Source organism: Cupressus sempervirens, chromosome 10 (genome assembly GCF_028749045.1).
Source record: "Cupressus sempervirens isolate cs-2001-9-10 chromosome 10, ASM2874904v1, whole genome shotgun sequence".
Lineage (NCBI taxonomy): Eukaryota > Viridiplantae > Streptophyta > Pinopsida > Cupressales > Cupressaceae > Cupressus > Cupressus sempervirens.
In genome coordinates this window covers 362,648,304-362,667,046 of record NC_143127.1, presented here as the reverse complement: position 1 = coordinate 362,667,046, position 18,743 = coordinate 362,648,304, and the positions used below count along the sequence as shown (strand labels likewise).

General features: G+C 36.3%; 1 protein-coding gene across 2 annotated transcripts in view; it reads left to right on the top strand.

Moving 5' to 3' along the window:
• The window catches only part of SCD1 (stomatal cytokinesis defective / SCD1 protein (SCD1)), a 329,677-nt gene that overhangs the window by 48,697 nt on the left and 262,237 nt on the right, over positions 1–18,743 (top strand). For both annotated transcript variants that reach the window (XM_089807297.1, XM_089807298.1), the window contains exon 8: positions 2,457–2,677. In XM_089807297.1, the coding sequence (XP_089663423.1) occupies positions 2,457–2,677 (221 nt within the window). The remainder of the gene's footprint in view (positions 1–2,456; positions 2,678–18,743) is intronic.

The following is an 18,743-nucleotide window of genomic DNA, read 5'->3' as shown; positions in this document are numbered from 1 at the left end:
CTATATATATATATATATATATATATATATATCAAGTCTGATTAAATAATTTGCGGAGCTTAGGTTCAACTACCAGAGCTCTGATACCATGTAAAGTTTCTGCAAAATTTTGATTTGAATCAAACCTAGATTATACCTTTTAAATGCTTGCTGTAGAGAATCTTCAATGTTCAGTCTTGAATGAATTGAGAGATATAAATTTGGAAATGTTTTTTTGCTTCTGCAAGTCGTCTTAGGGCTGTATTGATTAAAGAGCAGACTTTATTGTTTCTTGTGTGTCTTTAGACTTCAACCACACCCTTATTAAATATATAGATCAGGGGGCATGTCTTTATAAAGTCTCCTTTGAATCATCTTTTTGAAGTTGACAACTTTTCATGGAGACATTAGTTTAGAATCTAAACTAACCAAGGGTCATTAGTAAGTCTTCAAATTAGTATTCCATGATAGGCGCCGATATCCTAAGTGTATAATACAGTAACTTCAGACCTATTTAATGCAAGATCAGATCAGTATGATCTGTACTCAGACCAGCATGATTGAATGTTATGGATTTAACAAGAGACCTCACAAGAGTGCTGATGTACAAACCCTTGTGTTTGTAACCTGATTATAACAGTCCAAGCTAACAGGGAGAAGTGCCTAGGTTCTGATAGTGACTGGTTGTTCTGTAAAAGGTGCCCCAATTTAACCTCTTAGCCAAAATGGCCAACCTGCCAACCGTAGACAATAATCCTTGTGTTTGCTATTCTACAAACAATCTCTCACAAAATCACCAAGTGGCATTATTGAACCATGTGAAAAATATTATGAGTTATGAAACCATCGATTCTTATTTAATTTGGGTTCTAAGTTTTCACATTATTAATATTTCCTCAATATTAAACTAAATATATTTCTCAATGTCACATGCATTAGCTCTGTTAAATTATTCAACAGTGAACTGCATAACACCCACATTACATGACCTATAAACCGATATATGCTAAAGCTGCTGGCTAAAGAACACTCTGTTCATGCATAGACCTATGATTGTAAGAGCTGATTAATTTGAGCCTATTGTCAGAAGTCTTGTGTTTAACAATGATATAATTTGGATCATGTTCAGCATGATCAAATTCACTAAAAAATTTCTTAATTAAACTTGACTTATATAGAATTAAGAATATTAAAATAAATATGCTTTAACTTTTTTACTTTGAATATTGTAAATACTAAATATATTCAATTTAATATATCAATAATTAATAATTTAAATCAAATACTTTAAAGTATTTACTTTGACCATACTAAAAGTCAAACCAATGTTGATGCACTTGTTTTATTAAATTATATAAAAATAAAAAGACAAAAAAGCAGGAAAAGAAACAAAACCTAAAATAAAATTCAAGAAAAAGAACCAAAATAAGAAATGGATGAAACATTAAATGAAATCCTCCCACAGTATCTCTTTTAATTTACAGATTTTAAGTTTGCAAATCTTAATTCAGGGCTTCCATCACTACAACTTTCAATACATACAAAATAAAAACTGATAATTGGTTATACCGTTATCCTATGCCAGACTCAAATTCAGGAACAATGGTTGAAGCTTGATTTCTACAAACAATTTGATATTGATGATTACCCTTTTTCTCAAGGGAATAACGTATTTATGCCGGGGTTGGTTGTAAATCTCTAACATGTTACATGCTTTTGTGTTTCTTGGTGACATTCCTATGGACAACGGCTCTTAATCCCTAACTCAGATGTCAGCAATACAAAAAAATGTCAAACTCAGTCTTAACAGCCATCACAGTGGTGACGGCATTAAGATTCAACACTAAACATTTATGCTTCACACTTAACATGGCAGATTTGCATAATAATAACTGTAACCCTCAATGAAGTTCAGGAATACATTTTTACTTTGAAAAATCTATTTGAAAACAAGTTTTTGAAGTATATTTTGATAAAAATTTCCTAGCTTATTTTTCTGTATCAATTTGAGGAGGAATTGAAAAGAATTTTTCGGGCCTAATTGTAAATTTGTCAGCTATTCAAACTTAATGCATTGAATTCAGTGAAACCTGTGACATAAATGTGAACCACTTTAAACAACAACATGATTTCTAGGCTGGCAGTTAGGTGGGAATTTCATTTTCTAGGATCAGTGCATGTAATGTTTTGGTTTTAAATGATAAAATCAAAGAATCATACAAATATGGATTTTTCTGTGATCATGAGGTTCTCATGTGTTTTATTTTCTAAAAAATATCTAATTGGGGCAATGCTGAATATACAGATACCTGAATTGACATGCTGCAAATGAACTTTGGAAACGTAAATGCTTGTAGATATATTTTGTTAAGGTTTTTAAGGGTCTAATGCTGTTGCTTCTCTTAACAAAAATTATTATATTACATTTTCTTGTATATATGTACACACACACACATCTTATATGGATTATATTGCAGGTTGTGGTTGTGGACCTTGACAATAATCGTATAACAACATCAGAGGATATCCCCTCAATACCTGAGCCAGAACGGGGCATCCTGCGTACAGAGATTGTTCAATTGTTGTATCCAAATCTTATGGAGCTAGATCATATGCAAACAAAGGCTGGAGGGCTATTTGGAGTCTTCCAAAGACGTCATAATAAGCCTTGGGGTGAAAAACATGACTTGGAACTAAGGTCAAGTTCTCTGGGCTCAGAAATATCATTCGCTCCTATGATGAATAATTTTGATATATTTATCTTGTTCATTTTGCTAGTTGACATAAGTACATGTTTTATTGTCTGATGGATTTTTTTCTTTCTTTGCTCATTTTATTTCATGGAGTATGATATCCTAAGGTATGGAGGAATAAATCGTCAAGGCAGTTTCTATATGATTATTATGTGTCTAGTTTTGGGGATTCTTTCTGTAATGAATTTAGTCCTACTGCACAATGTAATCCTATGTTAGAGTGAACCTTTATATTATCTTTACTGTAAATATTATATTAGAGAAAACCTTTGTCTTTATCTTTATATTGCAGAACGTAAGCAGGATCTGCATTACTGTGATCCATGAACTGATGTGGAGGTTCTACTTTAGAGCTCCAGTTATTATGCTATTTGTTTCTGAATTTGGTTGTGCAAGATTTTTTAGCCTCAACATTTCAGATGACACTCTGTGATCCATCATTAGGATTTTGGAGGCCATAAGGAAGCAAGAAGTGATCAATGTTGCAAAATCAATTTGACTTAAAAGAGAGAGGGAAGGGTGGATTAAGGGGTCAAAAGAGCTGTAAAAGACATAAAGATATTCAATAATTTGCAAAGAGAGGATCTAAACAAATAAGATAAATCTCAAGCCATAAAAGAAAGAACAAAAAATCAAGCCTGAGAGTCAACAAAGCTACCCAAGGAAAAGAACTAACCAAATAAACTACAAATAGAACTATACGACTGAGATAAAATTTGCACAAAGGAGGGTCTTAGTATTAATACCTTAAAAAATAACCTAAAACAAATAAAATGGGTTAAAATTTTAAGGTATCTAAGAAACAATGAACTAGATTGTACAAAAAAAAATAAAAAATGGCAAACGTAGAAAACAAAAACAAAGATTAAAAACTATATACATTTTTTTTACAAGATATATAGCAGATACTAAATAAAACAAAACCAATAATCATAACAAAGGAGAAACGTAATCAAAAATATTTTTTTTACAAAACCAAAAAATAATAAGGCAATAAATAATAAGTATACAGCAATAAAAAAGCATCAAGATAAAAATAAATTGTTTTGGTAATTTAGCAAGCTTTGTGTTGTAGGTAATCATTAAGTTGTAGATCATGGATTTGCATAGAAATCTACATTTAATTTAGCACAATGTTCATGTTTATGTGGTAACCTTTTCAATCCTTGTGTACCTACATTGTTCAGTTTCTGTCCTTAATTTGATTATCACAATTATCTATTGTTATGGTTGATTTTCAGTTAGAAGAACATAAAATCCTTTGGGTTGTATTCAAAGAGTGTCTTAGCCTTTACACAGGGAAAATCACAAAAAGAGACATTTTTTTAGCCCAAATATGAAATCCTTAAATAAACATTGTACCTGTTGTAAATTGCAAGTACATTTTGCGCAATTTATGTTTATTGTTATCTTTCAGGGAGCTTTTCCTTATAATTTTTAATCTTACAGGAAGTTCATGTTGTGTAGTACTTAATACTGCATGCAAAAATCTTACTTGATTTAGCAGCCAAATCTCTTTGTTGTACAAGCACATTTTCATCCTTTGACTAGTAATTATTTGGAGTTTGCATGCCTGCTGCATCTGTAAGATGTAAGAGCTACCTTTTCTTCACATGATGTTCTTACCGTGGACATTCAATGTTTTGAGAAAGTAACTTATGTTGATATAGATCAATACTATGTTCACTTTGAATCTTTGGATCAGATACACCGTACACACTTCTGTTATCTTCTTACTTAATTGATTCTAATTTGAAGAGCACTACTACTGCACATTTGTTCATTTTGTGTTGCATTGGAAGTTGCAAAATTAGAATGCTAATAGGTAATATTGAATCAATTCTATGAAAGGTTGCATTCTACATTCATTATTCTAGCTAATGGAAGAAATAATCCTTTGTTTTGTGTATATTGTTGATGGTGCTATGCTATACCAATGTTTCCACTTTGTTGATACTAATGGACCACTGTGTAAATCTTAAATGGATTAAAGTCAAGGTTGCTAGGAATTTGGTTCAGGTGTTGGGTACCTAAGCTTGTATGGCATTTCAAAATATACAAGATGGACACTTGAAGACACGCTCTTTATAATTTTTACTTTAAGTGTGAAATTTCAAACTAACAAATTTGGTATTCTTGCACCAAAATTAAAGCTAAAAAGCTGTAAAACAGCTAAAAAGAATTGTTTCATACATTATTTCTCTATTTGAGCTCACTTGACTTGACATGAGATCTGCCCAACTTATTTTAGAAACAGATCACTAAAAGCTTAGCATGTTAGGTGACCTCCCCAATTATTTGGGTCTGAGAAATGCTGAGTATTTTCAACATGGCTGTCTGTGGTTTTGGGACAAATGAAGTGATGGGCAATTTACAAACTCCAACAAGGCTCATCTTTTGTTGTTTAATGTCGAATGTAGCAATATATGAAGCTAGTCTAAAGGTTTGGCAATTTGAGTGGTTTGTCTTGATTTATATTGCCTTCAAACTGATGTTGTTTATCCAAGACTGACAGTCTGTGTTTTGGAGCTTGTTTGATGCTTTTGTGGAGATCATTTAATACATATCCATGTAACACTAGTACTCGGGTAAGTTGGAATGATGGGACGAGTTTCTGGGACGTGAGTAAAATGGACCTCATTTTTGGGACAGTGGCAAGGGGAGGACGGGGCAGAGAGGGATGTTGTATAGTATAGATATAGAACTTCAAATGCTAGTTATGAAATGATGTCTTAGTAGAACATACCAAATTAAAATACTTGAACATAGCAAAATTGCAACATGAACTAGAACCATTCAACATTTAACATAGTAACATATTACATACCCAATAGTAACATGAAGATAAAAAATCAAATAGAAATTCAAGTACCCATCTTAGCGGTGACATTGTTGCGGAATCATGGAGGAGGGGGTACTTGGGTACTCAAGTACTTGGTGAGGGGACATCTGTGGGACGGGGACTTCGAGGTTTGGTAAGGGGGTGCGAGTCCCCGTGCTACACCGATATATATTTAGTAGTGCACTGACTATTAGTTCTTTTTTGAATGTGGGAGCAAGGAAATCTCTTCCATAGAGAATGATGAAGGATCAAGGTGAATGGATTTCAAAAACTTAATAACCATTTGAATTGCTACTTTTATCAACTGCATTATGTTTTCTCAATAGTTGATTCGGGTTCAGGATCAGATATGGGTTTAAGGAATCAGTTTGCTTGTATGACAATTCTGAAATGGGATTTAAGTTCGCTAGTACGAAAACATATAAAATATTATACACACACACATATATAGTCCCCAATAGATTTAAATTTTTCTTTTGGTTGGTCATAATTTTTCATTTTGTTAATATAAAGGTTTTTACATAAGTACAAAAATAGGCTATTTTGGTTAGCCTTACCCTTCCTATCACATTACTACTACCTATTTACCTTTTAAAACCTATACAACTATTGCCCCTTTTTACAGGCTACATCTTTTACATAAAGCATTTTTCAAATTACATTACAAAAAGGCCTTTTAGCCTTGCCGCCATTTGTCCTTTCTTATCATCTAAATCGACACCTACAACCTTCTTGCTTCACACCATCTTTCCTTGAGGCTCCTCCGAATATCCTGCTTTCCATTCGCACATCCATCCTCTGTAAAACTTTACTCCAGCTTTTCCCCATTACCCTTTCTTTGTGCTTAGCCAATCATTTCTCAAATTTGGGATTTCCAAAATTTTGTTGCAGGGTTTTTCTTGTTAACCAATTGCCGTAGATGAATTACCTTGCCTTTGACTGTGATTCTTTGTGAAAAAGCAAAATTTCAAAAGCTTAACACCATCTCTTCCTCACTTCAATCTTCCACCCTTACTGGGATTCTGACTCTCACCACTCTATGCCTTCTCCTAATTCCTGCACTTCTCCGCTGCTTTGGATGGGCAATGTGGAAACCCGTCACCTTCCATTCTTCCCTCTCCTTGAGGATGCCAATTTCCTCCACCAATCTTAACCATGCCACTTTAATCTTTGCTTTATAGGCTTCTTTATCTATTCCCTTTGGCCACTAGACAAATCCAAAATTTCCTCGGGCTCTACCTTCCTCTATGTTTTCAAAACATTCACTATAATCAAACCCCTATCTCGACCATGCCCATTCTAGCAGAGAATCTATCCCTACTATCAAATCCGCAGGGAACAACATTTTCATTACCCATTCAACCTTGTCCACTGAAAATGCCAATTCCAGATCCCAAGCCATCACCATTGCCGGTATGTCAACATTTATTTTCCAATGGTGGGATGAGTTTTGAAACAATTCCCCCACCATTTCCTTTATCGCTTCCACAACTCCTTGCGTTGGACACTTCAGCAGCAGCTTCAACCTCTAGTTTTGAACCGGACCAAACAAGGCTTTCTGCTGTCTTGGCATTTTAAATGTAAAGGTAGCTTCCATCCATTCCACTGTTTTCTTGTCACTTTCACCGAAGTAAGAATTTACTATTCAGCTTGTAAAAAAAATCCTTTACAACTACTTTATTTATAACATGTCAGTAGTTCCCTTTATTTGCATTTCTTTCCAAACGCCACTAAAAATAATCATTCCTTTTGCTTTTTGCGTGTCTTTCCATCATGTGATCATTAATTACAAATCTGCTTACCCACTTTTTGCCGACAATCCTTTTTGACGTCATTTTCCTTTCACATACTGACCTCATGATTTAAATTGACTTTACTTTTGCCTTACTCATCAAACACTCCTTCCCAATGACTACACCATTCAAAACTTGACATCCCCTCCATCAAAAAATCCACCGCCCATTTTGAAAGTTGGTCTGCTTCTCTATAAACATGACAAATTTTGAAGTCCTCCAACGATTTTAGCTCTTCACTTACACAGAACAATAAATTTCCTAAGTGTCAAGTCGAGACCATATTATTTCTCAATGCTTGCCCCACTACCGTAGAGTCATCTTCCAAAATCACTTTTAACTCCTCCCACTATCTTTGCACATTTGATTGCCAAAAGTGCAGCCTGAAATTCGGCTTCATTTTTTGTGCCATTAGGTAATCTTTTTGCTCCAAATGCAACTGTCTCACCTAAATGATCCCTTACGATGCATCCAGCTCCTGATTTGCCTCGATTGCAACGAGCCACCCTATCAAAATTCACTTTAATCCAGCATTTACCAAGAGCTTCCCATTTTGCATTTTCCCTCCGATTCACCTTTGAAGAACTCTTCCCCTTTGGTCCAACCTATCCAATTTTGATCCCAGGCCATTCTTTCTGAATAGCTCTATCGCAACTCATGAACACACATTTTAACAAATTTTTCCTAAACACTGCAGCATTAACAACTTCTTCTATCGAATGATCAATCCTTTGCAAGAGCTGTTCCATTGTTTCTATCACTTCTTGAAAGATCCTCCTATTCCTTTCCTTCTACACCTCCCATATAATAATTGAAGGACTTACCCTCCACACACATTCAAGCATATTTCTCCTCCTCATCCTTGGCCATGAAATGAAGAAAGCCATAAGAGAGGGGCACCATGGTCCCGACCATCCCAATTTTCCCTAAATATGACTCCAACATCTAGATGCAACTCCACAATTTAACAATAGATGATCAACACTCTCCTCTCTTTTATACATAACACATTTTCTAGGTTCTTGAAAACCAAATTTCTTTCTTCTTTCCCCTATCAGGATTCTGCCTTGAATAACTAACCATGAGAAAGTTCTAGCCTTTGGTAATATTTCCTTATTACAGCATAAAACCCCACCCTCAAAACAGACGACCTCTTTATTTTCTAATAATTCATAACCAAGTTTAACTGAGAACTTACCTGAGGCTGCTGCACACGAACTTATCTTGTCCCCTGATCAATAATGCACACTTTCCTTCAGGTGGAAATCTCCCTTAGACATTGTTGTTGTCCTTTTGAAAGGCTTTCAACCCTCCAATCCTTCCATTCCCACACTTTACCTAGGATTCCTTCCTTTTCCAAGGCATAGTCCTTTACATTCCTTCCCCATAAATCACATAGTTTTTTGTTTCAACTCTCTATCCTGACATTCTTCATCTAACGTTTTATAGCCATTCCATGAATCCTCTCAAAACTTTGCTCGATTACAATCTCCTATTACCCACGAAATATGGTATGTTATGACATGTCTACAAGATAAAATAAAGTTCCAAATTACTGACCCCTTCATTGGGTTTTGAATTGTTAGAATCCTTATGTCTTCCTTTGAATCCAAATATTTGGCCTTTAGAATTTTTGTCCACATTTGATTAGCATCACTTGCTACCTGCCATACCAATTTTGCTCCTAGGAGAATATTCATAGTATTCCAATCTCTAATTCCAACACCCCCAATTTTTTTTGGTTTGCAAATTTTTTCCCACTTTACTAATGGCCATTTCTTACAATTCCCTGCACCACTCTAGAAGAATCTTCGCATCTGTTTTTCCTCTATATTTTCCACCTTCTTAGGAATTTTTAAGCCCATCATTGAGAAAATAGACATTGCTGAGACTACTGAATTTAGCATCAAGATTCTCCTTGCCGACGACAACCATTTACCGTTCCATCCTTCGATTTTTCTAATACGCTTTTCAGCCAAACCTTTTCCACACATTACTTTTGTTTCTCCCTTGGAATAATGGGATCCCCAAATACCTACTTGGAAGTGAACCTTGCTTAATATTTAGAATTCTGCCTATTACAATTCTTTTATTAATAGGGGTGTTGAAGAAAAAAAATTCTGATTTTGCCCGATTGATCTTTTGTACTAAAACTTTTTCATAAATTTCTAAAGTCTTTTTTATCAGTCTTGCTTTCTGCTCTGAAGCTACCCCTGTTAGAAAGATGTCGTCTACAAACTGCAGATGAGATATAGGGTTCACTCCTCTTGCCACTTTAACACCTTTCCATAGACCTCTTATTCTTTGTTCTCGGATTAGTCTCCCCAAAACTTCTACTAGAATAATAAAAAGAAAAAGGGATAATAGGTCCCCTTGTCTTATGCCTTTTTCTAACTCAAAGAATCCTTGGAGGCTACCATTTACCAGAACAAAAAATCTGACAGAACTTAGACATCCTTTTACCCACCTGATCCACTCATCATTAAACCAATTTTTTTAATACTATGAACAAAAAATCTCTATTTACCTCATCATAGGCTCTCCTTATATCTAGTTTCACCATCATTTTGTAGAGTTTCTTAACTCTTTTGGAATGGATCATTTCATGGGCTATTATCACCCCTTCAAAAAGAGATCTACTTGGTGCAAATCCACTCTGTTCCTCTAAAATGACATCGTTTAGAACCAACTTTAACCTATTTGCAATCACCTTAGAAATGATTTTATACAGAATATTGCACAAAGAGATTGGTCTGAAATTTTCAAAAGTCCTACATTCTTCTTTTTTTGGCACTAAAGCAATGAAAGTATTGTTAATATCTTGTAGAACAACCCCACCTCCCCCCGACCCGCCCAAATCCCTTATACATTCCCACAAGAATCTAAAAGACTCCCTGTAAAGCCACCCCACCCTAAGCTTTTATCTTTTCCTAATCCCCGTAGAGCCATATTAACCTTTTATTTGTTAGAGTAAATAATTAATTAATTAATTATTATTTATTCTATTTACTTAAGCTTACTTAGATTAATGCATTTATTTAATATTTAGTATTTAGTTGTTGTAGTGATGAGTTGTTGACAACACGGGAGTTTGTTCCCTTCTAGCATGTTTCACCTTTTTGTGGAAAGTGTGCTTAGTTGTCAACCTTATCTTCTACCACCTTCCAAGCTTGTTCTAAAAGCTTCCTTGAGGCCTTTATAAGTGGTCTCTCTCTCATTATATCACACATCTTTTTTTTTATTGTAAATACATTTTCTTGTTTTGCAATATGTTCTCTCTCATGTCCGTTTAGGGTTTTTCCAAGCTCCACCTCTTCCTTCTTGGTTACCCTTTGACAGGTTATTTGCATGTAGGTGATTTTGTTGAGCTGTGGAGTTGGATTTCATCAACTCCTACATGGTATCAGAGCCTCCCTGCTGCTGCTTCGTTGAAGGTTTTTTGAAGCCGCGATTTGGAGACACAAACCCTAGTTTGTTTGTGCTTTTTTCTTCAATTTGAGGGAAGAGTGTTTTTTCTGAGTATTTTGGGTCCAAACGGCCGTTGCCATTGGATCCGGAAGGCCATTTGCAGTTAGGATTCATATAAAATTTGTCGATTTTGGAGACAGGGCTCTGGGAGGCAAATTTTTTTTTGTTGGAGGGCTTTTCGTATGGATCGTACGGACACGCAAAGCAAAAAAAATAAAATAAAAAATAAAATAAGGCACCACCGCCACCGTGCCATCGCGGGGCCGTCGATGCGCCACCCGCACGTAGCGGTTGTAGCCGACAGCGCTGTCGCTGGTCCATTGCGGCCCGACCATCGCCTTCCTTCAGCCTTGGCCCGGCGGTGACACTTCTTCCTGCTGCCTTTGCGTCCGCTCTGTCGGTGCTTTTCTCCACTACGCCGCTTCGCTCGAGTTGCAATGCTAGTTTGCGTGTTAGTTTCTGCACCTGCCGCATGGAGGATTTTATGTACAGTCAGCGCTGAATTGGCAATTTCTACACAGTCAGTGCCGCACAGATATTGACATGTGGCATGGGTGCCACGTGGACCCTGCCACGTTAGTCGTACTTGTTGCAGTGGTGCTTTTTTGCTGCGACAGCCCTCAGGTTGTCAAATTTTTTCCTGTGAATGCTGACGTCAGCACTGCCTCATTAGCCCTCTTGCACCTCTCTAGGGTCATTTTGGACGTACTTGCATTTTTTGGCCATATCTTGACCATACAGAGGTATTTTTCTGATCCGAAAGAAGCGCTAGAAATCTGGTTTTGAGACGGAGACATTGGTGCAGGTATATTCAGGTTTTGATGCTGTTTTGTTGTTCGTTTTTTTAGTTGAAGTCTAAAGTTCTGTTTTTGACTCCGACATGCATATCTTTTGTGTCCCATGTCAGTTTTTTGAAAATGTTATATTTTTGGAAAGCTGGTTTTGTCATCTTTTCAGAAATGTGGTCTTTTTCCTTAGATTCTGACCCATGCTCTTTCTATCATGTTTTTGCCATTTTTTCTCTATGCTGGATATCTTGGGTGTTTCAGGTCCGAGGATAGTTTTCTTGGCATGGTTTCTTTTGTTTTGGGTTGTACTATCTTTTGTGTCAGCTTTTTTCCTGTTTTGATCATTGTAGACATCATTTGCAAGCACTTTTATGTATAAGCACTGAGATAAAGTGCCACTCTTGCATTTCGGGTTCGTGAGCATTGTTTTGAGATAGTTGTACTTGCACTATTTTTATAAAGCACCATGGGGGGGATAGTTGTTTTCTGTTTTAGGCCTTTCCTTTTGTTTTCCCATGCAGCGTCGATGTGACCATGTTTTTACAGGTGTTTGTACCTCTTTCCCTTTCTCGTCGTTCTTGGTTCTGTCTGCAGAGGATATTGGCCCACCTTCTCAGTTGCTTGTCATCTCACTTCGTCTGCATTAAGGGGGGGTTATGCTATTGTTCTAATGCATCCTTGGTTCGATAGTGTGAGCTATGTATTCAGTGGTTGATCTTATATACGAGGCGATTGTAGTGGTTGGCTACCTATGCATTTCGGTGAGATGGATCATCTACCATATAGAAATGCTTGGTTCGTGCATTCTTCTTCCATGGAAGTTCTTCAGATCAACAGTTCCTTTTTGATGGCAGATTTTACGGCTTCTTCGTGCTTCATTGATGCTCTTCATGATCACTATTTGTTACTGTTTTAGGGGACATTCTCCTAGTTGGAGGCTTCTTCAATTCTTCACTAGGTTCTTACCTCTTTTTGGGAGAGGGTTTTTCCCACGTGGTTTTCTCTCTTTCCCCGTTTTTAGAGGTTGCATCTCTTTGCATTGTACATGGGTACCTAACATGGCCTCATTACCAGGACCCATCTTGCATTTTCATCTTAGTTTTGTGAGCTTAAGGCATTACTCTAAGTTGCACTTAAGGTGGGGTGTTAGAGTAAATAATTAATTAATTATTAATTATCTATGTAGAGTAAATAATTAATTAATTATCTATTCTATTTACTTCAGCTTACTTATGTTAATGCATTTATTTAATATTTAGTATTTAGTTGTTGTAGTGATGAGTTGTTGACAACATGGGAGATTGTTCGCTTCTAGCATGTTTCACCTTTTTGTGGAAAGTGTGCTTAGTTGTCAACCTTATCTTCTACCACCTTCCAAGCTTGTTCTACAAGCTTCCTTGAGGCCTTTATAAGTGGTCTCTCTTTCATTGTATCACACATCTTTTTTTAATTGTAAATATATTTTCTTGTTTTGCAATATGTTCTCTCTCATGTCCGTTTAGGGTTTTTCCAAGCTCCACCTCTTCCTTCTTGGTTTCCCTTCGACAAGTTATTTGCATGTAGGTGATCTTGCTGAGTTGTGGAGTTGGATTTCATTAACTCCTACATTCTTTTGTTACTTCAGCACTCAGAATTACATTCTGCATTTCTATAACACACTTCGGAATACACCCCAAAACACCTTATTCTAAAGCCCCATCTTCATCCTCTAGCTTTCCTCTTGCTTTGAAAAAGTCTACTGTCTCCTTCTTAATCACCTTTGGGTCGTTTACCACTATTCCCTCCAGAATTTTTTATGGAGAATATCTTATTATGAGCTCATCTAACTTTAACTTTGTGTTCCTATCACCTTCTTTTAGCCATGTTTCTCTCAATTTTTGCGTCCAAAACACTTCTTCTCTCCTCAGGATTTCTTCATATTCCTTTTTCAATTTCTTTTCTTTTTGGAAAACCTCCTCATTCATTCCCTGTTGAATAATTCCTTCACTCAAATTTTTTAAAGACAGTTCCAGCTCTTCTTTTCTCTTGAAAATATTTGGAAAGATCCCTAGTCCGGATCTTCAACTTCCTTTTTGCTCTCATCCACATTGCTTCCAATTTGAACAAGCATCTATTAGGGGCACACTCCTCAATCCTCAAGCTAATTGGAAAGTGGTCAGATCCATAGATTGGTAAAATTTTGGCTTCAACAATCCAGTTCACCTTAGTCCAATCTCCCCCTAAAAGAAACCTATCCAACATTGTTGCTATATTTACAAAGCTTGGTCTTCTATTATTCTAGGTGAATTCCCCTGCCTAAAGGGAATATTCACTAAACCATTATCAGTCAAAAAGGCTGAAATGTCCTCTTATTTGGTCGATCTCCACCCCCATCCCCCTTTTTTCTCCTTCGGGTAATGAATAGCATTGTAATCCCCCCCAGGTTGTGATTTCATCCTGTAGAATTTTTAAAACTTCTGTTAAAGTTTTCCATTACTCTCTTTTCTCCCTACTTTGAACCGGTTCGTACACGTTAAGAACATTGAATTCATATCCTAATTTTTTTGAACTCACCTTAATCCATTGCCAATTTTTTTCCTTCTGCATTACAATCCCAACCATCGGATCCACCTTCCATAAGACACTTATCCCTCCAGATGCTCCTTTTGCAACAACCTAATCACTTTGCCATCTCCTGAACTTCCTCTTCACACCTTCAACATCATTTATTTTTATCTTTGTTTCTTGAACTAGAACAACATTTGGTTTCACTTGATCAAGGCCCCTCTTGATCAGGCGCATCTTGTTAGGGGCATTACAGCCCCTGACATTCCATGATAAGATCTTCATCCCTTCCGGGAGGGGTTTTTCTCCTTTCCTGTCTTCGATTTACTCTGGCCTCTTTGTATCAAAGCATTTAGTGTTCTTCTCCCCCTTTTTTGGCTTTCCCCTATCTGAGCTTTATGCTTTTTACTTTTCGCTTTTTCAAGAGTTCTTTTTTCTTTGAGGGACATTTTCTCCTCTAGCTTGAGGTAATCTTCTCCCACTTCAACTTCCCTTTCCTGATCATCCTCATTCGAGCTCTCCTTCGAGCTTGAGTCTCGAGAGCCTCCTTTACGATTTCTAATTGGAGAGATTTCAATATCTTTAAAAACCTCCCCTATACCTCTATCTTCTTCCCCCTCTAAAACTGACCTATAACCTTCATCCTCCTCCAGTTGTAAGAAACTTCTCACATCTTCCCCGAATTCCACCCCTTGTTCCACCTCCATCATTTCAACCACCACTTTTTCCCTCTCTTGACAGTTATTTTCTTTGGTTTTCCACATCATAGTGTTTTCCACTTCTGCAGCAGCCTGAAAGATCCTTGATGGATCTCTTCCGCTGATCTGCTGTAATTTTATATTTTTAAATTTGTTTTCCCTGTTTATTAAAATTTTCTTGCAGATCTAGACAGAAGTTGTAGAAGGGTTTGATTGTTTTATATTTTTGATGATTTTTCAACAAGTAATAATAGAAGTACAATAACATGAACCAGTTCTGAGAATGTATTCCAAATACATTTAAAGCAAAGTCGCTTCAAGCAGATTTTTTTGAATAGACACTTAATATGTAACCAGATGAAGATTTACAATAATATCCAAATGATTACAACCAAGAATAAAGCCAACTTGAAGGCGTGAAGATGAAATATGAGCCTAGAAGGAAGCTACGGCCAGAATCCAGCTCTGAAATGCTGTACGTGGAAAAATAGATGGCTGCCAAGTGCGGCCGTACAACTGCAAAGTGCCCACACGTGGGTAAAATACCCAAACCCTAGCTAAAACTTTGACTGAGTACTGCGTTCCCCAGAAGAAACAATGCACAATCTCCAAGATGCTTCTAACTGCAAGAATCCAGATCATTGTTTTAGGGGCTACGTCCCAAACAGGCAAAGCAAGTGGGTTTGGCGTCCCAAATGCTGAAAGTTCAATCAGAGCCCAAAACACAAATCCAAGATGTAATATGTCGATAATCCCTTCGAACTTTGTCTTTACCTCCTTATAACCCACCAAACTTAGCTCGAACTGTAAAAGTGTCCCCATGTGGCGTTGGGTTATAAAATAATATATTTCTCATTTTTAAAGTGGTCAAGTATCCAGAAAATGACCTTTTTCTCAATAGAAAGAAATCCGTTCACCGAAATGCTCTGAGTCAAAAGAGAAATATTTAGAAAAGCTCAAGACCTTTCCAACGAGCTATTACACCAAGGGATATTCACCCAGATGAGGCCAAAAAACCTCTTATTACTCCAAAATGACTATAACATAGCCTTATTTAAATTATTAAAATGCTAACTTAGGTGAATATTTAAATATATTAAAATATTTCCCAAATAGCGAATTGATAGTGAAAACGCCTCTACAAGGTGAAACTGAACTCTTCACCTCCTGTGATTGATGCTGGATAATCTGAAATAATTGACAGTCTCATCCCTCAAAATTAGGGATACTTCTAAGAAATAGGAATGTCTCCGAATCTCCCAAAACTAAAACCATAGAATGATCTCGTAGAGACTCATGACTATAACCCATCTCCACCTCTTAAAATGTAGGAAACTCTTCCTACAATTAAGGAACTTCTCTCAACTGCCCTCCTACTGTCTGAAAGTCCAAATTTGAACATAGTATACCCTGATTGAGTCTCTAAACACCACTGCTAGCCTACGAGACTCGCTGATAGGCTAACTCTATCATCTCTGATGTCCACTCTAAAAAGGGGACATGACACAACCCCTTTTAAATTTTTCACCCATTCTCCCTACTTCCCTTCCTTTGTTTGAGTTGTCTCAATCGCCTTATTTAATACCTTTTCCTCCTCTTTTCCTTTGTGTTGTCCTTCTTGCTTACAACTTTTTGATTCGTGTTCCTCAGACAGACAATGCTCACACACCATCAGGCCTTCTTCCATCGACTTAGGCTGTCTCCAAACCTCCCCCTCACAAAAGATCTCAACCATTTTTGGTAAAGGGTGACAATCATTCCACAATTTGCATATTCTTGGAAACATTTGTAGGGTTTCCTTATCCACCATTTCCACAACCTTAATAAATGTTCCCAGTTTATTTCCAATCGCTCTGTAACAATGTCCTGGCCAATATTCTTGAGGCAGGTTTCTCAGACCCACCCAGAGAGGAAATTGTTTTATTATTTCCTTTGTCGGGTCAAAGTTTGGGACCCATGCTTTCATGTAAAACCCAAAACCCTCAAGAAAATATGGTCTACCATTCAAAATCCAATCTCTATCTTGAGCCATCTCCACCATAACCATGCAAAACCCATTCTCTAGAGTTTTGTAATCTTTCACCTTTCCCCACTTCTCATCACACCATGTTTTTATCTTCCCTATTGTAGGCTATGGCCCTCCCCATTTCATGAAGAAAGCATTCTTTTCTAACAGATCTCTCTTCTCCTTCATAGGACTCGTTTCTAATAGTACCCTTTCTATTGTGCATCTTGTCATTTGCTGTTCTTCTATCATTTGCTTCTCCTGATTTACCACAATCTGTGGTTTCCTTAGTCTCTTAGCAATATTTTCAAAAACCACCTTTCCCCTTAGATTGACAGATGTGAACCCCTGCACCGGATGACTCCTTTGCCCATTAAAACTATGTCTTTCTCTCTCTTTTTGCCACTTTCCACCATTTTTCTGTCCTACTTTTTTCCACTGGAAACTTTCTTGAAAGTTTCTACTCCCTTCCTGCCATCTCCCATTTCTATTTCACCAATAGTTCAAGTCTTCATGTCTCTTGAACGACTCAAACCTTCCTGAGTTCTGACCATTTATTCCATGTTTTCGGTAACCCTCTACAAACCTGTTGGGGAACCCTGTTCTCCATCCCTCTGCCATATTTGGTTGTTATGAACCATTTGCCTCTTCTTGTTTTATTAGATTTAAAATTATATTATTAAATAATGTAGTGAAAGCATTTATTAAATAATATAATATTATATATATATATATATAAATATATATATATATATATATATATATATATATATATATATATATATATATATATATATATAGATATATTTTACACTTATCAAATTAAAATTCTCAAAAATAGGAAGATATTAAATTATTAATTTTTAAACAATATTAAAAGCATCATATTTGTCTGTTTACCATCATTTAAGTCCCTAGTTCTCTTCTTTTGTAATATTGACGAAGATTTAAGATAATAATAATAAATTTAACATCAAATAATATTATTATTACCTTTTATTACTATGGCGATAAATAAACTGTAAACCCAATGTGGAATGCATTAAATCCGTGATGCGACTAATGATGATATATCTTTTAGAGAGATTGCCTAGTGCGAAAGAAGCTAGATGGTTGCCTAGTGTGAGAGGACCAAGCATGCACGAAGGCAATTTCAAATCAAAACAGTTAGGGCATTTTTGATAGGCTTTGGCAAATCAGCATAGAAATGACATTTTTAATAGGTGTTGTGTAGTGTCCCCTTTCAGGATCACCTTTTTTTGCCTTTTCTCTCAAATTTTGAATACCAATCTCTTATTGCTCCTCATTTTTGGCTTGTGAATTAATCTCCTTAATACTTTATTGAAAATGTCACCACCTTTCATGAGAATTGAGTCACCATTTATATTGTTGCCTTTTACAGTAATATTATTCCCCAAATTTCTCTCCCTTCCTTGTCCCACAAATAAAACTTCTCGCCTTTATATCTTATAGTTTGGAGAATATTTACACCTATTCATCATGTCTTCCCATTGCAATGGTCACAACCTTTTTCTAATTACGAGTGTTTTGAAGAGTCACAAAACTTCATCATTGTTCCCATTTGGAAGTCACAACCTTTAATAATTGCCACCCTTTAAAAGAGTTGCAACCCTTCATCATTGTTTCCCTTTGAAAGAGTCACAACATTTCATCATTACTGCCCCTTTAGAAGAGTCACAACCTTTCAAATTTACTACCCTTTGGAAGAGTCACAACCTTTGAGAATTTCCACGTTTTAAAAGAGACATAACCCTTCATCATGGTTATGCTTCAAAAGAGTCACAACCTTTCATCATTGTAGTGCTTTTGGAAGTTACAACCTTTCAGATATACTACCCTTAGGAAGAGTCAC